Genomic DNA, 26,776 nt, shown 5'->3' with positions numbered 1-26,776 from the left:
AAGGGTTTTAAAATACTTTTATTTGCAAAAATAAAAATAAAATAAAACTAATCTGAAGGAGGCTCCTTCTTCTTTCTTCTCGTCCCTTTTGAGTGAGTTCCAGGCTCTGTTTTTTCTTTGCCATGCTCAGTTTGTTGTGTCAACCATTCTTTTTCTAGCTGTTTCAACATGTCTGCAGTGAGGAGGCCTTGCTGCACCAATCTGGAAGCAAGAGATTTCTCTTCCGCGTTGGAGGTAGGTGGCTCCGTAGCTTTACTCCCTAAAGTTTTGGTGCTACGCATCCGTCTAGCCTGGCTCTTTAAAGCTCCTGACAATCGCGACTGGTTCTCTGCTGACAAGCTCTCCAAATTCAACAGTTTATGTGTCTCAGAAATTTTAATCAGTTTGGTGATGTTGTGTACACCTTCTTGGATAATGCCATCTAGTTCTTTCTGGAGGTCTCGAATAAAGTTGGCATCTGGAAACATATCTATAAAGCGGTAGCTGGGAAAGAGAAATATTATGTTATAGCAACAGTTCTTATCAGTCATTGGACTTATCTCCATGACTTAACTACTTCTTGACACTCACTGATCCCACATGTTGTTTTTGCAAACTCTGTCCAGTGCCTTTGCTCAACCTTTGTTTCTGCCCCAGCACACCTGAGGAATATTGTCATTATGAGGGTAGGTCATTACTCGTATCTTAAGTGATTCCGATATGCTCCCCTGGTGGGACATGCCCTACCTTTGAGAATCAATGATCTAGGGACGCCTGGGTGGCTCCGTAGTTTTAGCACCTGCTTTCGGCCCAGGGTGTGATCCTGGAGTCCCAGGATCAAGTCCCACATCGGGCTCCCTGCATGGGGCCTGCTTCTCCCTCTGACTGTGTCTCTGCCTCTCTGTCTCTTTCTCTCTGTGTCTCTCATGAATAAATAAAATATTTTTTAAAAAAAGAGAGACAATCACTAATCTAGCACAGTACCTTTCAAATGTTAATGTACAAGGAAATCATCTGGGGATCTTGTTACAATGCATCTGATTAAGTCTGGGCTGAGCCTGATATTCTCTAGTTCTAACAAGCTTCCAGGTGATACAAATGCTTTTGGTCCAGGGACCACCATTTATGTAGGAAGGATCTGTAAACCTTCTCATCTACCTATCCTAACTAGAATCATAAGAAGTCCTTAAGTCATTTTTAGAATGGATATAAGCAAGGCTCAACAGCCATAATGGACAATAAGCATAATATAGAGCACACTGCAAAAATATGTCTATCTTGAGGGAACAAAAGATCATTCATTCATTCATAAACCTTTGATTTCCCCTATTACTCAGAATAATCAGAGTCCATAAAGGAAAAATCTGATACCTTAGCCATAGGTAAAGATCCAAGACATCATGGACAGCTTCTAGATCCATGAGGTCTTTAATATTCTTAGGTGGAAGTAAAGGCCATTTAATATATCGGCGTAACCATGAGAAGGTCAGCGGTTCATTCCTGCTATACTGCCTGGCAAACTGAAAGAGAAGAAAAGAGTTTGGTAAAAAACTCAAAATTCACTTAAATCTGTGATTAGAAAAAGAAAGCACAATAAACCATTAACTGTTATGTTTTAATAAAGTTCTTTATACTTTTCTATATTTTTTAAGAACCTTTAATACTTTATAAAGATACTTTGAAAAAATAGGGGTTTCCTTCACTTTCCAAAACCAGGGCAATAATATGTGCATCCGAAGTTGTACAGGAATTAACTTTCCAGGGACGCCTGGGTGGCTCAGCAGTTTAGCACCTGCCTTCGGCCCAGGATGTGATCCTGGAATCCCAGGATCAAGTCCCACATCGGGCTCCCTGCAGGAAGCCTGCTTCTCCCTCTGCCTATGTCTCTGCCCTCTCTCTGTCTCTCATGAATAAATAAATAAAATCTTTACAAAAAAAAAAAATAATTAATTTTCCAGAGCCTATGTCTGTTAACTTTTATGAACGTTTAATGTTCTAAGTTCTAGACAGACATTGAAGACTCTCATTTCTACTCTTTCATTAAACTACAAATATGAGCTGTATCTTTCTAATGTTCTCCCTTATCTTAGAGAAACTCTTTGAGGCGGTTTGGTGCAAGGTTGGGCATGAGTCAATCAAACTGGTAAAGAGACTACCTCTTCACTCAGCTGTATTGTTTTGGCCAAGCCACCACTCTGCGCTTCAGCTTCCTCTTTAATACCATAAGACCATCAGAACTCCTTCTTGAACCACAGGACACTGTTGGGAGAATGTGGCTGGAAAACCAGGCTGCTCCCAGTCCCCAACAATGCTAAGCATTATTACACATCAGACCACAACCATATGAAACAGATATGATCTATCTATAGCAGACAGACCACAACCATATGAAACCTCTAGAGCAAAAGTTTAAAATCTTTAGCTTCAAAAATAAGCTGATTTCAAATGGTTCATTTCTTAATTAGGGAAAATTATCCCTAAATGTTTAACCTAAGCAAGGTCAATTCTTCAGAGAGGCAAAGCAGTTTTAGAACAACTGTGGTTAAATAATGTTATGATTTTATTAAATTCAGTCGTACATTCTAAGCTTAATAAATGCCAAACAGGATAGCCAAGAAGACTGGAAATGTGATGATACTAACCTGCTAAACAGGACAAGCCAAACTCAATTTCTCTTACAAAGACAGGGTCTTTAATATTTTTTACCACATACTGGGGGAAACCCAGTATATAAAAGAGTTAAATACAGAGCTGCCCAGAGAAGGGAAGGGAGAGATGCCTATCGGATACCTCTGTCCAGTAGCCAGCCCCAAAGGAACTCCCTAGAACACTGATTCCAAACAACTATCCTGGGGGGCATTAGAGGCATCAATGAGATTGAGCTCTTTTATAGTTCAGTAATAATAGTGACAAGGAAAAAGGAAAAATCTCTACATTTCACATAATAACTAGTTACATAACATATAAGCAACTGTTAGACTGTACCATTCCAGACTTCTTACTCCTAGTAAAATGCTTCTGCTTCATTAGAACAGCTATTTGGAGGATGGTATAAACAGATTGGGTGCCATGGACTGAAGGTCCATCTAGGTCAATGTATAGCATTTGAGACTTTGTTCCATAAACCTCAAACTTATCCTAACTCTCCCATAAATGCCAGCTCTAAGAAACACATTATCTAGGTAAATACCTGGACATGAATACTCTAAGACATATTAATGGGAAAAGAAAAAGGCAAGTTGTAGAATAATTCATTATAACATTTATGGGAAAACACACCCATGCAACAAAACTAGAATTTCTATATGTACACATATGTAGGCAAACACAACAGAAGAGGTCTGCAATGACAAACTGTTAACTGTAGCTCTGTTACAGACTGGGATTGGGGGTGGTAACCCAATTTAACTTATCTGTAATGTTTTAACTTTGTGCAACGAGAAAGCATTTATGTAGTACTTATGCAATTTTAAAGTAATTTAGAACATAAATTTAGAAACAGATTTGGTAGGAACACAGCTAGTATGCAGAATGCTGAGTTTTACAGAGAAGACAGTAGTGAGACTCTAAATTTGAGGAAGATTCAAGAGGAGGCCTTCTGGGGGTATAGTGGGATGGTGCCCCAGGCAGAGGCAATAGGAGAGAGGCAAGGGCTCGATGAGGTGAGAGGACATGGCAGGGGGCTGGAGGTTCAGCTTCCACTACCCTTCCCTATCCCCCTTGTGTATCTTGTGTTCCTCAGAAGACAGTGGTTTGTACCCTATGCAAATGAATGAAAAGAAAAGGGGCTGGAAGCTTGGCACCAAACTCATCTAAAACCACAATCTCTGGCTCAGTGCCATATAATTAGGAAAACTGAATACTACTGCCACAGCTACCCCTATACCCTTCTCTTTCCAAAAAATAGTAACCATTGCCATCAAGAAAGAAGTATATCGGGACACCTGGCTGACTCAATTGGTAGAATATGTGACTCCTAATCTCAGGGTTATGAGTTCATATCCCACATTGGGCATGGAGCCTAGTTAAAATAAATAAACAAATATTAAAAAGCAGTCCCGGGCAGCCCGGGTGGCTCAGTGGTTTAGCGCCACCTTCAGCCCAGGGCCTGATCCTGGAGACCCTGGATCGAGTCCCACATCGGGCTCCCTGCATGGAGCCTGCTTCTCCCTCTGCCTGTGTCTCTGCCACACGCGCTCTCTCTCTCTCTCTCTCTCTCTCTGTGTCATTCATTAATAAATAAGTAAAATCTTAAAAAAAAAAAAAAGCAGTTAAAAAAAAAAACCCCACTTAAAGAAAAAAAAGGAAGAAGTATAACATTAGGCAAAGACACACTTTCTTAAAAAAAAAATTATAGTTGTTGTTTCAGATTCTTCACAAAGGCTACCATATAAACCTAAATACAAAACAACAGTTCCCCTTTCCCTCAAAAAATTGCCCTGTAGGAAAAAAAGAGCCATTTTATATTTAAGTTCTTATATAGTATCTCATACCGAAAACTCTCCAATTATTTTACTTTGAATAACAAAGTATTGTTTGGGGAAATGCACAGACTTGAAACAACTCAAAATATAAAGACAAAGGCTTACCTGTAACAATGAAGAACAGACAAAGGGCTGCTTCTTATTGATAGGAGCTGTGCAGAAAACATACCTCACTCGTAGACTTAATGGAATATGTTGGATCAACTCTGCAGAAAATTTAAAATCATCCATATTGCAGACAAAATACTGCCCATCAACTTGTGAAAAGTCTACAAAAATATCCTGGAGGGGGAAAAGATGTATTACTGGACTGCCTAAATGGGCATGAATAGAGTACTCAACTCTACAAAAGACAATCTCTTTAAGTCTCTAACAGTTTTCTAGTAAGGCCTGCTTAATTTGCTGTCTTCACAAGCTAGAAGACCTTCCCCACAGCCTTCCCAACCTGAAATACTCAGAAAATTCCTCAGGACAAAAGTCCCAGAAGATTCTGAGAGAAAGTTTTCACTTTCAAGATAAACTTCACACAGCAATGTCACAAAAACAAGACTTTCCACTGATGCCCAGGACGCTAACCAGCAATTGTCTGACATATTAACGTTTTTAGAAGAGATTTTAGATGTTAGAAGAGATTTAAAAGTGAGTTTGTACTTACAATGAGATTAGAAAGTGTTGTATCAGGGAGATGGTAGGCAAACATTTCAATCTGTTCAGCAGTTGGATGAAGACCGGCTGCCTTGAGTAAAAGAAAGAACTGTGAGTTTTTTTTCTTTTTAAAGGAAAACTTTTCTTAAGTTATTTCTAAATAAAGTCCTATATTCAGGCTAAGTTCTCACCAAATAAGTTAAATGACAAGAATTTGAATAAAAAAGAAAAATGCAACATCACTTTCCCATTTATTACCAATTAGGAAAGCTGATGAGATGATTTAGTAAAACTAAGCAATTATACCTACTGAGTCACTAGTCAATCTTTCATATATATCTTAGTTGTACTCCTAAACTCTACGATGACCTGAGTACCAAAACTGCTTTCCGGGGTCTCAGTTATCTTCACTCAACAAAAATAAACAAGGAAAACCCAATCACTTTAGCCAAGGCAATAAAACTGACAAACATAAATAAATACAAGAGACAGTGTCTAAACTGGAGGCCAGTGATCTCTTCAACGACAATCCAGTATTAATAAATGCCTACAGTAAGTATATGAGGGTGAGGGGGAGAAAGGGAATGAGAAAGAGAAAGAGCAAAGGATGAATAGAGGAAAGAAGTGAGACCTGGATCATGGGAGGAGGAAGAGTATAAGCACAGGAAATAAGGTGCACAGGAGAAAAGCGGGGGCTGTGTCATTGTCAACTGCACTCTTCACAAAAGCTACAGGAATTCTCTCAAGCACAGAATTCCCCCAGGAAATGTTTCTTTGCATCATCTCCTTTCTATCCCCCTTACCAGTGCCACTGGAAAGTGAGAAGAGCCACGTTAATCTCTAAGTGAATTTTCCAAGCAACTTAAATTGTAACAGTTTGTTTAAAATATACAGGCTGCTGCCTCATTAACTGCACTAACCAAAACTGAAGCTTGTCCTTACTGGCTCAAGAGTTTCTTCTACATTCAAGTTTCTCAAAATTCTTCATTTTGATGTAACTGTGTGTCCACCAGAAGTAAATATCCCCCTACCCCATCCATTGCTTAGACTATAGAAAGAGGATGCCCGGGTGGCTCAGCAGCTGAGTGTCTGCCTTCGGCTCGGGTCATGATCCCAGAGTCCTGGGATCAAGTCCCATGTCGGGTTCCCTGAGGGGAGCCTGCTTCTCCCTCTGCCTATGTCTATGCCTCTCTGTGTGTCTCTCATGAATAAATAAAATCTTTAAAAGAAAAAAAAAAAAAGGACTATAGAAAGAACTAAAGGAAAATCAGGTTCACTAAACTTATTCAGTCTGAATCTTTCACTTGCACACTCCCTCTGATGAAGGGGTCCCTATGCCTCTCCAAAGCAGTAAAGTAGGGCTTTCTTGACGTGATTTTCATGACACAAAACTTTCTTTTGCTTTTTTCAGTTTCCAGGTGTCAGAGTAATAGTTTGGAAGGTGGGTGAAGGAAGGAACCACTGTCCTCCACAGAGAAGTAATTAACACATTACACCTTACCTTTATAGGATTCACAGGCCTTTTCAAAATTTCCTTTAATAAACTGAGGTCTTCTCGATTCATTGTTGTCACTTCTCCTTCTTTGTATTTTGAACTGAATCTACCAGCTCTGCCAGCAATCTGCAAGGCCTGAGAAGTGGTAATCGGTTCTATTTCTTTCTCTCCCTTTTCATTGATGGTGGGTTTTATAAGGGAGTAAAAAATAATTCTTCTTATGCTCCTGAAATAGAAATAAAAGCACTCACACAGACTACTATATAAAAAACTCTCCATCATTTGAGTCATTGCAGAAATGCTCACTGCAATTCTAGTTTAGGCTTGCTTACAATCTTACAATCACTGTTTACAGAATAAGGAAAAGAGTTTTGTCAGTAATTCTTTTCCTTCCCATTAAAAAGTATTTTTTTAACAAACACGTAAATTTACTAAATATCATTAAGCTGTACATTTATAAGGGATAAACTGTGGAATATGTAAATTATCCTCCAATAAGGTACTGAAAATCTTTTTTTTAAACAAGTAAACTACATAAAGTACTCTCAGGCTGCTTTTAAAAGTTGGCTGTTATCCCTGGGTAGCTCAGTGGGTTAAGTGTCAGACTCTTGATTTCAGTTCCAATCATGATCTCAAGGTTGTGAGATGGAGCCTCATGGTGGGCTCTGTGATCAGCAAGAAGTCTGCTGGAGATTCCCTCTCCTTCTCCCTCTACCTCTCCCCTCTCACATACTCTCTCTTTAAAAACAAAACAAAAGAATTTGGCTGCTATTAACAGCTTTGAGTAGTTCTTTGATTCATAAAGGTATAATTGCTTTGATTACCTAGAGAGGAATATTTAGGCATAATACTGTTATTCCTAGAGCCAATGGCTAGCCCCACATTCCTAATGGGCATTCATTCACACACTTGCTGAAAAACTGAAAATACAGTGAGATAATATAATAGGTTAGTGGTAGGGAGTATCACTCAAAACTCCTAGTACTATGTGATACTTTCTTTTTATTCTCTCAAGAGATGAAGGCAAGATAAATCTCAGATCTGTATTATAATACCCACTGTCCTAAACCTAAGTACTTGGTCACTCTAATGCCAATTAGAAAATGTTTAATTGCCATCCAACCCATTGAATATCCATGATCATTAAAAACAAATTACTTACAAATTAAGTCCCATGCCAATTGCATCTGTAGCAACCAGGATTTTACAAGGATCATCAGGATCATTAAACTTTTTTGCTTGAGCAAGTTTGGTCCCTAAAATAAGAACAGTTTATGTTAGGTTCAGTGTTTTAAATCTTTTACCACATCACACTAAGTATATCTTGGAACTCCTCACCTTCTACTCTCTATTTTTATAAATAAAACTCATTGTTTCTGTGCACCCGGGTTTTTCAGTCAGCTATAAATAACCAATTCTTGGCTTCAGCGCAGGTCATGATCTCAGGGTCATGACAACAAACCCCACGTTGGGTGAGCATAGAGTCGGCTTGGAATTCTCTCTCTCCCCCGCCCCTCCTCCCTCTGCCCCTCTCATCCCACTTGCACTCACACACACTCTCTCTCTTACAGAAAAGAGACTTCAGGACTACAACTTCCCAATTACCAAGCTCATATTTCACATTTGAATGTTTTTGTTTGGTTTGGTTTTTAGAGAGAGACAGAGAGCACAAGCCAAAAAGGGCATAGGGAGGCTCCAGGCCCACCTCAGAGCCCAATATGGGGCTCAATCTCATAACCCTGAAATCATGACCTGAGCCAAAATCAAGAGTCAGATGCCTACCCAACTAAGCCACCTTGGCACCTCTTTAATGACATTTCTGTAAGAAAATCATCAACTCAACATTAAAATACAGTCCAACAACAGCAGCAAGAGCTATGAATAATTTAAAAACTCTATTCCCACCAAAACAAACCAGAGAAATTTTATATGACCCATAGCAAATGATTGTGCAAACAACTTAATATCTTTTACTGTGCTTTCTATACATAGCTCAGCATAAATGCAAAAATTAGAGACTTCATATCCCTTTATATTCCCATATCCCATCACTGTTATGATGAAAGCCAATAATTACCAGGTGGGAGACTGCCATATATAACAGCTGATTCCAATCCCCGAATTTCAATCTGTCGACTCACAGAATAAATATCATTCTTGTTAAAACAGACAATGCAGTCCCCAGGCCGAAGGTTATCTAATGATTCGAGTGCATGATCCAGCACGGAAATGGGGGTAAGCCTCTTATAGTTTCGAACCTATAATAAAGACATGACATTGTAAATTAAAGACACCTAACTCAACTTCTTGTGACTAATAACTAAGTGAAAAACTTGCAAAGCCGGGTGCCTGGGTGGCTTAGTCGGTTAAGAGGCTGCCATTGGCTCAGGTCATGATCCCAGTATCCTGGGATTGAAGGACTGAGCCCCACACTGGACTCTGCTCAGCTGGGAGTCTGCTTCTCCCTCTCCCTCTCTGCCAAATAAATAAATAAAATTAAAAAAAAAAAAAAAAAAAAAAAAAAAAAAAAAAAAACCTTGCAAGGCAATCAAAAGTAGCTAAAACTGACAGGTTCCAACATTTTTCAAAGGAAAAATACAGAAAAACATTTATTTTCATATTATGAATTTTACCATCAGTTCTCATTGGTATTTCTTTTTTTATAAAAAAAAAAAAAAAGATTTTGTTTATTTATTCATGAGACACAGAGAGAGAGAGAGAGGCAGAGACACAGGCAGAGGGAGAAGCAGGCTCCATGAAGGGAGCCTGATGTGGGACTCAATCCCGGGTCTCCAGGATCAGGCCCTGGGCTGAAGGCAGCACTAAACTTTGAGCCACCCGGGCTGCCCTCTGATTGGTATTTCTAAATTAATAAGATGCCATAAAGCACTTCACAAATTTTTAAAGTACTTTCATATATATTCAAGTTTCATGGCAATTTGGTAACATCATAATGGTTATTAGCTATTATTCCCATTTTATGAAAAAGTAAATAGAGCCCATATAAAGACCAGGTCTGATGAGGATTCTTTCAGTTTTAATCTTCCATAATTTGCCTAAGAATGCAAAGCTGTTAACAGCAAACCCTAGAATGCAGAATTTCTTCCACTACATTCCAACCTCTCCCTGAAAGCTGAACACAAAACTAATGGACCAATTTTTAAATATTTCCTCATCTTATTCAAGAACTATAGTAATAAAAAAAAAAACTAGGATTAAAAAGAAACTCGTTACTTTCCTACTCTATGAATTTGAGAAAGGGATATAAACTATCTCTAGCAATTAGATGTAGATCAAAGGCCCTAATACCTGACATCTGAAGCTCTGAAAACCATGAACTTTTGCTAAGCTTCAAACTTCCAACATTCCTGACTTAATTCTAAAGAGATCTGCTCAAACTCCAAAAGGTTTTGTCAAAAGAAGATGAAGAGAGTCTCTTGTATTTTTGGAAGGCTTAAGGGATGGGGCCATTCTGTCAGGATTTCAGATCATGAGATTCAATCAAGTATGTATGATCTAGTCAATTGTGAGGAAATGAAGCTTTCTTTTTAGTTAAGTTCTGATTTTGCCACTATTTGGAACCTAAGAAGCCACTGCTGGGGTACTCTAGGCTATTTGCTGTGCCACCTTGAGAACAAAACATATAATCTAGTACCTCCACTTCTTCCCCAGTCGTGTACATAAGCTCAGTAACCAGGTCAATAGCAGCAGATTCTCCACACAAATGAACTTCTTCAGCACAAAGTCCTGTTAAATGCAAAATCGGTAGTTTTTTAAAGATATGAAATTAAATATGTAACACCTTATGTAGCAAAAATACTTTAAGTTTGCTTTATGACTTTACCAAGTGTTTTCATCAATATTATCTCTGTGATGCAAACCTCAAAACATCTTTTGGTGGGCAAAGATTATCTCTAATTTTATAAATCTCAAAGCTTTTAAACTGCTTTGGTCCAAGGTTTTGAGTCTATTAGAGGGTGAAACCACCCAGGACCAAAACCTGGTATTCTGATGGTTAGCAATGAATCTTGTACTTGTGTTTTTCAAAGTAGGCTCCAGGAAATCACTGAGGTACCTCAGAGGTTAAGGACTGGAGGGTAAAAGAAACTCCAAGCTCCTAACCACTGAGCAGATCTACTCTCATCTTATAAACTTTAATGTATATGCTTTGTTTGATGAAAGAATTCAGCTACTTGTTTTTAAATTTGAAAGCACCTGCCCTACCACACAATGATCAAAAATTCACTCTAATATCAAGCAGTGGAAACATTCGTTCATGTCCATGTATCTCAAGAACTCCAATTCCAGAAGCCTATCCTAAAGAAACAAACTAAATAAAAAGCTATGGCCACAAAAATTTTTACTGTAGTTCTATCGGTAATAGAAAAAAATGTTAACTCTATGGGAAAAAATAGTACAGCTCTTTAGTGGAGAACATACAGCATTAATATGTGATATGAAAAAAAGTATGAAACAAGAGAACTGAAGAAAAGCAAAATACAAAATAATACATTCACAAAACACTATATGCATGAGGAGAAAGACTGCCAAGAAACACCACTGTCAATCCTGGTTTGTAAAGATAGCAAGATTGAAACATTTTAACTTTAACTGGTTATGCTAACTTTATAGTAAGAAAATTGGACTTCTCATTATTAAAATAATATTTAGGATAAGAACTCCCACCAGGCTAACTTTTTTATCTGATTTGTATCAAAAAGAGAGGATCCTAGTGACTCTATTTGGTAATGTCAAACAGAGGAATGAAACTCCATGCACATGTCAAAAAGCATAGATCTTAGCATTAAGACCACTAACCTAGAAGTGCTCTGGTCCAGGCCCATCCTCTGGCTGGATCTTTAATCATTTGAATTTCGTCAATCACGGCCACTTCATCTACAATAAGAAGTTATCATGAGCAATTCAGTCTACTTAAATAGTTATGAACAAATTATAGCACCAGAACTCAAGCTTTCATCATCACCATTGTCATTCATTAAGCACTTCTTTTCTGGCAGGCTTGTTCTAAATGCTTTACACTGTAACTCATTTAATCTTTACAACAAACCTATGTGATGAGTATCATCATCTAGCCATTTTACAGAATAAACTGAGACCCAGAGAAGACAAGTCACTGGCCCAACGTTACAGAGCATCTGCAGTGTACGATCTAAAAACATGAAATTCAAACCCAGGCCACCTAGCACCTAGTAGATTCATTTGTCCTATTTTCTGCAATCTCAGAGGCAGCCTAGAGAATCTGCTTAATAAGAACTAACACACCCAGGCACAGGTTCAGTCACTTGAGCATCTGACTCTTGATTTTAGCTTGGTGTGGTGGGACTGAACCCCACATCGGGTTCAGGCTTAGTGGGGAGTCTGCTTGAGATTCTCTCTCTCTTCTTTTGTCCCTCCTCTTGCTCACACACATGCTCACGCTCTCTCCCTCTCTAAAATAAATTTAAAAAATAAAAAAAAAAAAAACCTCACTCACAGAGACGTAAAAAAAAAAAAAAGAAGAAGAAGAAATTATGCTTCCAGGAACAAGAGTAGACAGCCCTGCAATAAATGAAACTTCTCTATCACAGACACCCAGAGGGGCGCCAGGAGCAGAAAGTGCAACAGAAAGTGTAATTCCCTAAGCTCTAGCTTTGCTCATTCTTAGGGGTTTCAAGCTCATAACTGGCAAAAATTAATACCTCATTTTTTTTCTAATGCCAAAATGCTTTCAACCATATAATTTTCTTTTTAAGTCATATAAATTATATTTTACTTTACTTCCTCAAATACCAAAGAGTTGAGAAGATCACACTTAAAAAAAATTAACATGCCCACAATAACAATTAGGAAACAAAAGAAAGTTCATTTTATCCTGAACAAACATAAGAACATTATTGCAACTGGGTACATAAAGACAAGATTAGAAAAAGAGGGGAAGAGGGAATTTTGATTTATAAACATCTGCGCTATCTAAATTTGTATAATGTGTTACTTTTATAATGAACTCATTTTTAAAAAACTATCCATTTACTCAGAAAGTTGATTATTAAAATGAAAAAAGCTAACCAAAGTGCATAATGTATAATCCCTATCTATTTAAACATACACACCCATAATGCACACATAAGTATATGCATACACAATACAAACAGAAACGTAGAAGAAATCTGGAAAATACACACCACAGGGTTAACACTTGTTGATTCTGGATGGGTAGGACTAGGAGGCTATGGGTTTTTTCCTTCTCTTTGCATTTATTTTTATATTTTCTATAATGAAGATATGATTGCTTGCTGGTAAGGAAAAGTTAATTTTTATTTAAAATATTTTCAAAACTATTTAAATAGAAATTCATTGCAGTGCGATATGTAATAGTGAAAAACTTTAAACCTAAATATTCTTTAGTAGGGAATGAATAATTTTAGTCATAAAATGGAATTTTAGTCAGAAGTTTAAATGAATAAACTTGATATATATATTTAAGATATACACAATACATGTATAACAAGACTAGATCTAGAAACACGCTATGTAGAAAAAGCAAGTTATGGAACAATAATACGATATGATAAACAGGTCACTGTTTTATTTATTTATTTGAGAGAGAGCACAAGCATGGGAGAAGGGCAGAGGGAGGGAAAAGCAGATAGCCCACAGACTGCTCCACCACCAGGGAACCCAATGCAGGGCTCGAAACAAGGACCCCGAGATCACAACCGGAGCCGAAAGCTGAAGCCCAACCAATGAGCCACGTAGGTGCCCCACATCAATGTTTTAAAATACACAGTCTAGGGGTTGCCAAGCTGGCTCAGTCAGAAAAGTACACGACTCCTGATCTTAGGGTTGTGAGTTCAAGCCCATTGGGTACAGAGATTAGTAAATAATAAATGCACTTTATTTTTTTAAGGTTTTATTTATTTACTTGAGAGAGAGCACAAGCGGGTGGGGGAGGGCAGAGGGAGGAACAGACCCCTCCTGGTGAGCGTGGAACCTGACCTCGGGCTTCATCCCAGGACCCTGGAATCATGATCTGAGCCAAAGGCAGATGCTTAACCAACTGAGCCACCCAATTAAAAATAAATTCTTGGGGCACCTGGGTGGCTCAGTCAGTTAAGCATTTGGAACTCCTGACTTCAGCTCAGGTCATGATTTTAGGGTACTGAGATTGAGCCGTGCCCCCTCCACTCTGCCCCTGTCAGGCAGGGAGCCTGTTTCCCCTCTTCCTCTGCTCACACTCTATCAAATAAATCTTTTTTTAAAGGTCTTTAAAATAAGTAAATAGATAAATAAAATACACGGTCTACAGTACTGACAGGTAATATGTATCAGTGATATAAAAAAAGGAAAGATATGTACCAAATACTTGATAGCAGTTGGATCAAAAGAGGAATTGAGTTGAGGAGTGGTACAAGGAAACATCATACTTGTTAACGTTTTAGTTCCTTGAAAAGAAAAAGGGAAAGGAACATTCAAAAGCAAACACCATAGCGAGTTTGGCATTTATCAGCAGTGGTGAGTACTGGGTACTTGTTGTCCTGTTCATCTCAATTAAAAAATTTTTTTACAATAAAAAACATATCTCATATGTTCATCTGTATTTTAGAATAGAAAATTACTAAATCATAAAGTGTTTTAAATGGCACGTACGTTACATGTTGGCAAACTGAATTTAAATAAAGTAAAAATTAAATAAATGGCATGTACATACAAGGAGTTGTAACACTGCACATCTCAACTGTACAAGCAACATGGGCTGCCTGTTTCCCATCTGGTCCTACGGTCACACGTTCTTCACCTGTTACCAAGTCACATGGAACACCCTAGGATGACAAAAAGAAATCTGGAGTTATTACCACCTTTAAAATAATAGCAAAAAGAAGTTTTAGGTGTTTAATAGAGTATTCTCACCATTACCATCAAAATTATTCCTAATCCTGTATAGAAAATGTTTACAAAAAATAAAAGCAGCTGTCTTACGTAACTTACGCAAACTTGGAAACATCTCAAATCAGCTAAATTCTTGAGTAACAAAACATGAGAAATTATAGCAGTTTCACTTTTTAATTTTGTAGGTTTCCGTACTATTTTGGTTTATTAAGATAAAATGAACATGGATTGTTTCTATATTCAAGAAAATATTATAAATAATATTTAAGAACATAAAGACCTCTTAATAGAATTCCTTGAGAAAGAACAACATTAATACTATGGTATAATAGTTTGGCCAGGACTGAGGGGTTCCTCAGTCAGGCTTTTGGTGCTAAATGTGGGAAAGTCCAGGCAATCTGGGACAGCCTGTTACCCTAAAGGCCTGAAACTAATCATGAGAAAATATGACATATCCAAATTAAGTGACAGTTTACAACACAAATAACTGGTAGTCTTCCCAATGTAAAGGTTATAAAGGACAAAAAGATTCCTGAAGAATCATCCAAGATTAATGGAAACTAGAGACATGATAATGAAATGCAGTGTTGAGACTGTGGACAGAATCCTAGGGGGTTGGAACAGTGGTGATGGTGTTATTGACAACTGGCAAAAATTTAAATATAGATTGTGAATTAAATAATAGTATTGTCAATATTAAATACTCTGCCTTAGAGAAATACCATGTGGTTACATAAAAGAAAGTCTTTGTTCTGAGGAAATACATTCTTACTTATAGATAAGGAGGCATAATGTATGCAAATTATTCAGAACAAAAAACAGAGAATAAAAATTATCTTCCCAAACCTATTCATCTCACATTACAAAGTCATAATAAAACAATGAACCAGAATGTGGCCCGTTTAGTGAAATGATGCCTCAGACAACAGGGCATTCAGTCCTTTGCACATCTCAACAGGTGGCTTCAGTCTTTATCATTAGTTTTAGTTAACAGATCAGAGGTCTTAATTGAAAAATAGATAAATATCATAACAGAGTAGGTTAACTCAAAGAAAGCAAAGGAGGGCCTCAGAAGAGAAGTGTCAACTATATCAATATTTTATTTCTTAAAAATATAAATAAAACAAGAAGTATGGTGAAATGTTAGAATCCAATTCAGGTTATCTGCATGTAATTCAGGTTTGGGTTATTGCATGGGCTCAGGCTACTTGCATGTAATTCTCCACATTCCTCTGTATTTGTGAAATATTCCGTGATACTGTATTCCATTTATTCTAATACACATTTTTTTTCACATTTTAGTATCTCTGAAATAGATTATATCTTAACAATTGATGGCAGGTCAGAGTTCAGTTAGCAGTATGTTTTTCTTTCTCAGTTGTACATAAAATAACGGTGTATCTTACGAAGTACAATGAACTATGGCAACTTTTGTTAGTGGTAAATTACTACATGTGCCCTTTCCCACCTCCCACGTTCACCCTGCTCAGCCCTCTCAAACTAACAAGAAAAAGAGCAAATATTTGGTAATATACTGACAGCAGCATTACTCTTTTCGAAGATCTCATGTGCCAGTAATTTTAAAGGGCCACAATACACTCCAGATTTTGCTGACAAGTATTTCTGGATTGCATGGTAAGTCTTGCCACTGTTTGTGGGGCCTGAATGGAATATTATCTTCCGCTGTATAGCTCTGGCTTCTGGGTACCTAAAACATAAGTAAACAGTTTATTCCCATTAACCTCAAAATCCATCCTGGCAAAACATCAACTGAAAATGATTTCAATGAAACATCCTGTTAATATGCACAGAACAGGATCTTTGGAAAACTAAATTAAATGACGAGTTTCAGATCCACACTAAAATAATGACTGTTTTCCAAGACTGGCATTTACTAACTAGAAGACAGACAAATTTAAATGCAAATCAATTTCTTTGATATTTTTGCCATTGTACAAGTCCCTTCTCTTCAAGAGTTACTTAAATTTAAACTGCCATCAGCTCCACAGATATGTTGACATCACTTCCACAACTCTAAATACAAGACCCTGTAAGTAAATATTTCTAGGCTTCTGAATTTCAATATATATAATGTAATAACTGACTCTTCTGTTTCTGGCCATGATGAATGGTTCGGGACTTGCCCTCCCACCACAGAGAAGTACAAAACTGGACAAAATACATGCCACAGCTGCTTGGGGGCATAAACAACAGGCAGTGTAGGACTACAAGCCCTGAAACAAAGGAACACTTGAGATGAGCCCTACTGCACTCCAGGAGGGCACAGGAAAGTGGAACCAAGAAAAGTATGACAGTCTCAATGAGGTGAGCAGCAGAGATCAAATTCAGAGACACTAAAGCAGGTGGAATTTGAAGGTCAAAGTGTGGAAGAGAAGAAAAGGTTCAGTGGAGGGGGTGCCTTGAAGTCTATGTGAGGCATAGAAGAACCAGTACCAAGGGCTGGACTGAACATTGTACAGGGCCTAGCAAAGAACAGCTTGCTAATGGTTTGAGCAGGAAGTCTCAAAGAGGCAACAAAGCACTAGATGTTGGAGTTCCAGCCACAGTGGCGATAGTGGTGAGAGCTCATTAACATCAAGGAATTCAGCTGACACTAGAGAGGCCACATTTAAATTGCAGGGCCAACACCTTAAGTATAGATTTGTCCTAATAAAACCTACAACCTAACTTGATCAGAATCAAATGGAGACACCTGAGTTAATTGCCCGTTTTTCTAAAGATAACAACTCCTAGACTCCTTATAATTATCCAGCCTACAATAAAAAAAAATGTAGTGATCGCTAAACTTCCCAAGATTAGAGACTATTTCAAATTCACAAGTAAAGAAACTAACCAGTTAGGTGGTATTCTTAAGTCACTGATTTTACGTAGGTCATCCTTACATTCCAACACAGGAAATATCTGTTTCGCATGTCTCAAGAAAAATGGAAATAAATCATCCACATGAGCTGAAAAATAAAATACTGCATTAACATGTGCAACCTACATGTTATCATATCCAGGCTTAGTGAAACTTCCTTCTTAGCGAGCTAGTCAAAGGGACATTGCCAGAATAAAAAGAAAAACTCTAGAGCAAGGAACTCTATCCTTTTCTCAGATCCTGCTTTGTCTTATGTTTTCTTCCTAATTTCACTTATGTTTTCTAGCAAAACAGCAAATTGGCTGTCAACTATCACATTCTACTCCTCTAATATAAACAGGTAAAGATCAGCATTGGTGAAAATAAAGAACCTGGAAATACACATTAACAAGAAAACCCATGGTTACTTAAGAGAAATGCAGGTGCTAACACTTTACATTTAAAAAATATAACTAGGGCAGCCCCAGTGGTGCAGCGGTTTGGCACCGCCTGCGGCCTAGAGCGTGATCCTGGAGACCCGGGATCGAGTCCCACGTGGGGCTTCCTGTGGGGAGCCTGCTTCTCCCTCTGCCTGTGTCTCTGCCTCTCTCTCTCTGTCTCTCTGAATAAACAAAATCTTTTAAAAAATAAAAAAAAATATAACTAAAGCCAACCTGCTGATGGGAACACAACAATGATGTTCTTACATGTTTTTTTCTCTTATAGCAAAAACTCTATCCTGATATGAGGGAGCAAAAAAGTCAGTAGCAATAACAGATGGAATCCATCATGGATCAATTCTATCTTCTGTGTGAGTCCATGTCACTGTGGCCCAGCAAACACACAGTAAAGAGCATAAGGTCCCAGGCTCTCTCCAGTCTAAGATGGATGGCTGATTTAATAACTAGTACAGGGACCCACTATTAAAGCAAAACGACCTAGGGACGCCTGGGTGGCTCAGTGGTTGAATGTCTGCCTTTGGCCCAGGGTGTGATCCCAGGGTCCCAGGAAAAAGTTCCACATCAGACTCCCCGCAGGGAGCCTGCTTCTCCCTCTGCCTATGTCTCTGCCTCTCTCTGTGTGTCTTTTTATTTATGAATATATAAAACCTTAAAAAAATAAAAATAAAAATGAAGCAAAACGACTTAGGAGGCCTCCCATGAAAGCACAGAATTGTTTACAGAAGGTGTTAACAGGGCCCATTCTACAAGAGACAAGCTCTGATTGGAAAAATAAACATGAAGCATGGGAAGAAATACAAAGGATACTCAACACATTTCAAAAGAGATTTTTAAAAGTCTCTACACACTTACCTGCACTGAAGCAAATATCATTCAAAATGATGTGAATATCCACATCCAGAGAATGAGACTGCATGATATAATTTCTAAAGCTGATGAAAGCTTGATGGAAGAGACGAGCTGCGGGAAACACAAAACCAAAATAGGTAGGGCTTAATTTTCATTTCTCATTTAAAAGTGTGAGAAACCTAACTCATCATAGTGTCCTTTCTTCTTTTTCTTTCTTTTTTTCTTTTTCTTTTTTTTTGGACCTATAACTGGCTTATTATGAAATCCTACAGTGAAATCCTAGTGCAACATGAAGGAAAGGTGAATACACACCTCCTTTGCCATGTGTCTGGCTCACCAGGTATACCCTGCCAAATTCCTTCCAAGACCGAAGCAAAAGTCAGAGACCTCCTCCAGACAACATGTATGTACTTGTTTCCCCGGCACACTAGGTCTCACACAAGGCTGACAAAGCTCTAATCTAAGAAATAATAAAATGTCTCTAATGGAAATGCCATTAGCCTTACCATCAAGTCCATAATCAGCACCCAGCTTCTGAATTTCTTTCCTCTTGTAAAACTTGTCTAAGATCTTCTTTACTTCATCTGAAAGAAAGATTTGCTTAACATTGGTTTTTCCAGATGGAGAAATGCTGAAAGAGCAAAAGAAACCTGAGTCCTAACACTCAAGGCACCAATCTATGAAGTGTTGCAAGTACTCAAAGGTTTAGGTCGATCAGAAGCTCTTTATGGTTTGATAGTGCACTGGAGTGTCTAGAAAAACTATAAAGTCAAATAAAAGAATGTTTCTGTTATACTGCAGAGGGATAAGCAAGGTGTCAGAGGATTAGATATCATCCTTAGCCTTCATCAGGCCACTCTTAGATGACCATATTCAGTTTCATTTACTTACAACCGTTCTAAACACCTCATAGTGAGCAATTAAAAGGTTATCTAGAAAGAACCAGTACCATAAGGACCAGATCATCATGCTTTTATGCAAATGACTAAAGAGATTGGGGATGATCTTTAGTTTGAAAAAGATGATTTTAAGAATAGATTATACTTATTTTGTTCTAGATGGCATAATAGTGGGAAGTGAGGAATGCAGATTTCAGTGAAATTTATATAAGAACTTCTAACAGAACAGTGAAAAGGGGCTGTCTCAAAGAAGTGTCAGCTCCTTGTCACTCTAAGTACTCAAGCAAGGCTTAGAAGGCTGTATTCCAAGGGTGATGATAGAGGAGGGGAGGGGTACTGGAGGGGAGGGTAAGTTAGATGGCCGCTGAAATAATACACCAGTATGAATCAATAATTTCATAACTGAAAACATTTTAATCAATCAAGCTGCAATTTTATCAACATCGTACATGTTAGATACTACTGCATTATTCCACAGAGATAAACATTCTAATGATCCAGCCACACACACCATATTTCTGGGAAAGCAAGCCAAAATGGAGGATATAGTCTTTGCCTATGAAACACAGGCCAAGTGGCCTGTGTTTCTACGTCCTGCAAAAGTACCAACCACATCTTCATGTAGTGACAATACACATAATACGTACTGAAGAAATTAAGCCTGAAAAAAGCATCCCACTAATGAAAATTTGTTTTACATAATGAAAAATTTTTAAATCAGTGGCTTAGGCACTAGATTTACCCACAATGAAATGTGAATTATACACATATATACATATATATTACCTATCACAGGCAGCTATCCTGCTATTTCTGGGTATGTTACTTTATACCAATGGGGGCAATGGTCTCGTTCCATCAATAGTGGAAAAATCAGTGACAAAAGATTGGAAAAAAAGCACATGCAACTGCTTGGGGAAATTCTGCAGACCTATAGACTCGATATAAACTGAAGACATCACATTTGTTTAGAATTAACCCATTTTCTACAACTAACCCTCCAGTGTTATGCAAGAAATCAAGATACTTAAGGAAACTTTACTCAGGACACTTTATTCAAGCATAAGGTTTCTCGTGCTAAGTGAAGGATGCTAGTCAAGAAGGACCATACTACTGTATGATATTATTTATATGAAATATCCTAATAGAAACAGAATATGGGCAGCCCCGGTGGCCCAGCGGTTCAGCACCGCCTTCGGCCCAGGGCGTGATCCTGGAGACCGGGATTGAGTCCCACGTCAGGCTCCCTGCGTGGAACCTGCTTTTCCCTCTGGCTGTGTCTCTGCCTCTGCCTCTCTCTCTGTGTGTCTCTCGTGAATAAATAAATAAAATCTTAAAAAAAAAAAAAAAAAAAAAGGAAAGAAAGAAAGAAACAGAATGTGAGGGCAGCCCGGGTGGCTCAGCAGTTTAGCACCGCTTTCGGCCCTGGGCCTGATCCTGGAGACCCGAGATCAAGTCCCACGTTGGGCTCCCTGCATGGAGCCTGCTTCTCCCTCTGCCTGTGTCTCTGCCTCTCTCTCTGTCTCTCATGAATAAATAAATAATATCTTAAGAAAAAAAAGAAACAATGTGAATTAACAGTTGCCATGGTCTGGGTGAAGTGGAGTAGGACTACAGGAATGTAGAGTGACTACTACTGGGAATGAGATTTCTTTTTGGGGTGATGAAAATGTTCTAAAATTAGAGTATGGTGACAGTCATACAATCCTGCAAACATACCACTGCACCTTTAAATGGATTAATTTTATGGCATATGTTATTTTTTAAAGCTGTTGTAAAAAATTAATATTACCTACATAAAAATCTCTGTATCAACACTTAATTTTACCTAAAAGGATGTTCCAAATCCACTACCAATTTTTGGAAAAGAAAACTGCAAAAAACATTAATGGAAATAGCACTAATTTTCTTTTTAATTTACAAAAGTATATGAAAACATAAGTTTTGTTTTTCATAAAAATTAAGCTCTAACAGTTTCACTATTCTTAACAGAATGACCTGATTTTTGGTCATAATTACTTCTCATTAAAATTAACAGTGATTAAAGGAGACACCCTCTGGATTTCAGCCACAGTAGAAATGACTCAGTCACTACAACTTTTCACCAGGTAATAGCGGTCTTCTAGCTTCCTGCAACGGGAGCCTAGGATTTAATGTGGCTATGTTGGGACTCAACTACATTTGCTAAAATTAAGAGGCGGGCTATGCTATAAACTCTAAGACAGCTACATTGTTTTAAATGATTACATTTTCTTTCTAAAGAAAACAAAACATTCCAGACAGCCCATCAGGACAGGTTCTCTTCTAAAATGTGAATCTACCTTACCTGAGGGTTACACAAAAATAATAGTCCACTTTACATCATGATAAAGAACAAATTACCCACTACCAATTGGGGTTGCTTAAACCATATGCTTTACCCATTTTGTTAAGATGTTTTAGTTCACTCGTTTCACTGTACACATCCATAATTAATGAGAATCCCACCTCAGTACATCAAAACTACGAGCTCACTTGAGGGCTGGAGAAGCAGATGGAAAAGTATACAACTCAACCTCTCTGCATAACAGAATTGGAAAGGCCAAAGCCACAGTGGAAATGCAGGTGGAGGGAAGTGATAAAAGTTAGAAGATCTCTAGGATCCACAAAGGAAAGGCAACATCAATCCTGAAGAGACTGTATCAAACCACTTAGTGGTGGCATTTAGTTCCTATCCCTCTAATATTACAACTAGTATTACTACCCCAGTCATTGAATATGAAGATGTACTAGAATATTGTTTCTAGTAGTGGTCAGAACTCATGCTGAAAACTTTTTTTTCCTTTCCAACTTTTTATTTAAATTCCAGTTAGTCAACATATAGCCTAAAGAAAAAAAGCTAAGGGAAAAAGCCTTGTTGATACACTAACCTAAAAATACATTATTTTATTAAATCCTCACATCAACCTATTTATAGGTTGGGTAGATTATCTAGGCCTCTAGGGGAATAGTTTTCCCAGTTTCTACACATCAGATTCCTCCTGCAGGGTGACAATTCAACTTTTAATTCCATTTTTCAAACAGCAAATGTTTAGTACAAATATTAGTCTATATTTTTTCATCCCCTTACATTTTTCAAAGTGCTTTGCTAAACATGTCCTGATGATCACAATCCAGAGATGTAAGCAGAGAAAATATTATGCCAATGTTACCAACTAGGAAATGGAGAAAGGTAGGTAAGTGATAAATCAGGCCAATGGAGAAAAGGTAAGTAACTTGTAAATCAGGCCAATAATTTAAGTGCCGTATGACTATCACAAATATGCACCATCTTTCTACCTAAAGTCAGTCAATCGACATCCACATGACTAAATCTGTTATAATCAACATGAAAATATAGACAAGTAGCTATTCAGCACCTCCTGTGTGACTAAAACAATGTTTGGCACATAGTAAACATACAGATCAGTTTTTATTGGAGGTAAAGACACTGTCCACCATATAAGAGTTATTAGAAAAACTGAGTCATGTGCTTACAATGGTACCTGTCTCTAGCAAACACTCAGTATTAGCCACTGCTTAAAGAAAAAAAATTTACACAGGGGTATTCTAGGCAGAGGAAATAGAATGTGTAAAAGGCCTGGAGCCTAAGTGCAGATTTCATCAATATGACTGAAACATGGTGGGCAGCATGCAATGAAGCTGGAGAGGTACCAGGGCAGACCAAGTAGGGCCTTACAACCCATATTAGTGATTAAGGACCCTTTTAAACTGGGAACAATGAAAAACATTAAACAATTTTTTGCAGGGGAGCAACAAGTTTCGATCTTTTTAAAGAACATTCTGGGGGATCCCTGGGTGGCGCAGCGGTTTGGCGCCTGCCTTTGGCCCAGGGCGCGATCCTGGAGACCCGGGATCGAATCCCACATCGGGCTCCCGGTGCATGGAGCCTGCTTCTCCCTCTGCCTGTGTCTCTGCCTCTCTCTCTCTCTCTCTGTGACTATCATAAATAAATAAAAATTAAAAAAAAAATAAAATAAAAAAAAAAAAATAAAGAACATTCTGACTTCAGGTAGAGAATGGAATGGAGATGGGCGCCTGTGTGGCTTGGTGGTTGAGCGTCTGCCTTTGGCTCAGGTCATGATCCCGGGTCCTGGGATCGAGTCCCACAGGAGCCTGCTTCCCCGTCTATGTCTCTGCCTCTCTCTCATGAATAAAAAAATAAAATCTTAAAGAAAAAAAAAAAAAGAGAATGGAATGGAATGATGAAGGTGTTCTAGGAGACACATAAGAACTATTTCAACAGTCTGGTCAAAAGATGGAAGCTGGTGCTTTAGGCTAGATTAGTTGCAGCAGAGAACGAGGTGAGTGAATTAATTCGATACTTACTGAATACTTGGGAAGTAGAATCAACAGCACCAGTCAACTGGACTTTCTAATGCACTGATGTAGCAGGTGAGGAATGGGAAGAACCAAAACTACAAGGGGTTTTTTTTGTTTTTAAGTTTTATTTACGGGATCCCTGGGTGGCTCAGCGGTTTAAGTGCCTGCCTCCCGCCCAGGGCGTGATGTTGGAGACCCGGGATCAAGTCCCACATCAGGCTCCCGGTATGGAGCCTGCTTCTCCCTCTGCCGGTGTCTCTGCCTCTCTCTCTCTCTCTCTCTCTCTCTCTCTCTCTGTGTCTCTCATGAATAAAAATAAAAAATAAAAAAAAGTTTTATTTACTTAAGTAATCTCTACACCCAATGTGGGGCCCAAGCCCACGACCAGAGATGAAGTTACACGCTCTTCCGACTGAACCAGCCAGGCACCCCTAGACCACTAGGTACCTGGAGAAAGAGCATGTTGAGGGGAAGGTAAGTTCTCTTGGACATATGAAGGTCCGGTGTACATAATAAATCTAAGTGGAAATACCTGGTAGGCAGCTAAAGAAGTGCTGAGAGGAGTCCAGGCTAGAGACAAAGATGAGGGAAATACTGACTTGAGGAGAAAGGAGAGAATGCAGAATAAGAAAAGCAGAGTGACACAGAATATAGTACGCTTTTTGAACTGAGAACAAGCCCAGAGACTGGGAGGTGGAAGCTTAACTCAATCTCTATGTGAAAATCTGTTATCTTAACCATGTGGCTATATAGGATTGTAGTAACTCACTGTTCTCTGCAGCCCCCCTTGCAACGCTGAATTCCAGTAAATTCAACATCTGGACCAATCCCAGCCAAAGGAAACGAAAAATCCTCCAGCACAATGGACTCAATGAGATATCTAAGCATTCTTCACCAGAAGAAACCCTGGTGCTGACAATCTAGATCTTCATTCTATCTTTTTTTTTTTTTTAGATCTTCGTTCTATCTTACTAGGTGCATCTACACCTTGAGGTAAACTGGAATAACTGCACAAAATATAGAACTTTGTATATTTAAGTATAATAAATAAGGCAAATTATCTCACACAAATTACTATGCCTTAAAATAATAAAGAATGAGGAAACTGTTGTTTAATGGGTTTAGGTTTTCAGTTTTGCAAGATGAAAAAGTTCTAGAGATCTGTTTCACAACAATGTGAATACACTTCATGGCTACTGACCTGTATACTAAAAATTAAGATGGTAAGTTTTCTTACGTACGTTTTGCCACTTTAAAATAAATAATACCAATAATCACATTATTTAAATCATCAAAATAATATAGATTTCAACTCCAAGTTAAGTGAAATGGCTTGCCTAACACAGTCATTAAAGAGCTGGTTAAAGAATAACACATACTGAATTCCACCACATTTTCCAGTGAAAGTGGTGGACCCCAAAACAAGATTTAGCCCATAGTATGCTGCAGTTCTACATGTATTTTTTAAGATTTTATTTATTCATTCATGAGAAAGAGAGAGAGAGAGGCAGAGACACAGGCGAAGGGAGAAGCAGGCTCCATGCAGGGACCAGGATGACGACCTGAGCCAAAGAAAGATGCTCAACCACTGAGCCACCCAGGCGTCCCTGTAGTTCTGTATTTTTAAGTTACAACAGGAGTCACCCGTGTTGCTTGTTGACCTGAACTGCCTGAAGACAGCTCCTGGAGAGCTTGTGCCCTGCCAAGCTACACCATTCCCTCACCCTCCCAGGGCTTCATTTGGTCAGAGGATCCCTTGCCTCCCTAATCATCCAGAAACCGAAAAGGTACAATCCTATAATCTGAAATTCCCCTTGAGACCATTTGCACCCTCGCTGTCAAGCCCATCCAAAGTTAGTTGCTGCCGGTTGGCTGATACTGAGCGATTCCTCTCTCTCTCTCTCTGGAGACCTGGATGATCAAGGATCCCACCTTTGCCGAGGAACCCCTTCCCATGTTCTACCTTGTATTACAGTTGGTTATCCATACATCCTTCCTCCCCGCGAGACTGTTAAGTTTCTGGAACGTAAAGGATCTGGGCCTGAGTCTGGTTCCTCTTGGCAACTACCATACAGCCTAACGGTGCCGGGATGCGGAGATGCCAGTAAATGACAAGGAATCCCGAAAGAAATCCTCCTCCGGCTTCTCACTGACCATTCCCTTGCCCCTTTCAGGGGCAATAGTTCTGGGCAGCGGAGGAGGAGCAAAGAAGGATTCTAGAAAAAAGCGGTCGTCCACCTAACGACGCAAGAAAAGTGAATCGTCGCATCAGATGAGGATTTAGACGACTCAGAAAGGAAGGCGTGAAAGGGAAAAAGACCACTCCTGGGGCAGCGCGTGAAAGGATAAACAAGACGCAGTCCCAAGCCTCGGGGGGCTCACGAACCAGCGCGGCAGGCAGACACGGGCAGGCACGACGGCAAAGCGCGAGGGGACCCGCGGGCTCCAAGGGAAGGTGGTGCAGCTTCCTCGCGGCCACGCCCCCCGCCGGGCCCCGCACTCACTCTTATCCAGAGGGCGGGTGAGCTCTGCCCCGACGTCGCCATCCGCGCTGGGGCCCTGAGGTTTCACAGTCAGCGGTACGAACAAGGACGTGTTCGGGGCTTTGGAGCCTCCTGAGGCAGAAGAGGAGGAGGCGGAGGCTACGGCAGACACGCGCCCTAGAGCCCCAGGAAGGGGTTCAACGCGGGCGCGAAGAGCAGAGCAGGCGGCGGCCCGGTGGCCCACCCGGCGCCCCGCCGGGAGCCGAGCCCACAACAGGGCACACCTGGGGAAGGACATCGAGGCCACCGGCCCTAAAGGAGGCTGGAGGGAGCCGCCGAGACCTTGGCGGTGGACAATGACGTGCCCCGCCA

At 39.2% G+C, this 26,776-nt stretch overlaps 1 protein-coding gene across 4 annotated transcripts; it reads right to left on the bottom strand.

The window, feature by feature from the left end:
• SUPV3L1 (Suv3 like RNA helicase) lies at window positions 1-26,776 on the bottom strand. 4 transcript variants are annotated; one of them, XM_077894793.1, is made up of 15 exons: window positions 26,426-26,776; window positions 19,167-19,244; window positions 18,664-18,771; window positions 17,345-17,459; window positions 16,030-16,198; window positions 14,312-14,423; window positions 11,422-11,499; window positions 10,259-10,350; window positions 8,681-8,861; window positions 7,766-7,859; window positions 6,610-6,829; window positions 5,119-5,199; window positions 4,569-4,745; window positions 1,351-1,499; window positions 1-483 (listed from the first exon to the last, which is right to left on the bottom strand). In XM_077894793.1, exons 1-15 carry the CDS (start codon window positions 26,700-26,702, stop codon window positions 48-50), a joined length of 2,367 nt encoding a protein of 788 aa, XP_077750919.1. In that variant the 5' UTR covers window positions 26,703-26,776; the 3' UTR covers window positions 1-47. The 4 variants fall into 4 exon arrangements, with proteins under 4 accessions (XP_077750919.1, XP_077750920.1, XP_077750921.1 ...); XM_077894794.1 differs by lacking the exon at window positions 26,426-26,776 and adding an exon at window positions 25,885-25,903; XM_077894795.1 differs by lacking the exons at window positions 14,312-14,423; window positions 16,030-16,198; window positions 17,345-17,459; ... (1 more) ...; window positions 19,167-19,244; window positions 26,426-26,776 and adding an exon at window positions 13,960-14,034.

The sequence above is a fragment of the Canis aureus genome, chromosome 4, assembly GCF_053574225.1.
Source record: "Canis aureus isolate CA01 chromosome 4, VMU_Caureus_v.1.0, whole genome shotgun sequence".
In the NCBI taxonomy this organism is placed as follows: domain Eukaryota; kingdom Metazoa; phylum Chordata; class Mammalia; order Carnivora; family Canidae; genus Canis; species Canis aureus.
Note: the sequence above shows the minus strand (reverse complement) of the source record. Positions and strands in the feature narration are given on the sequence as shown.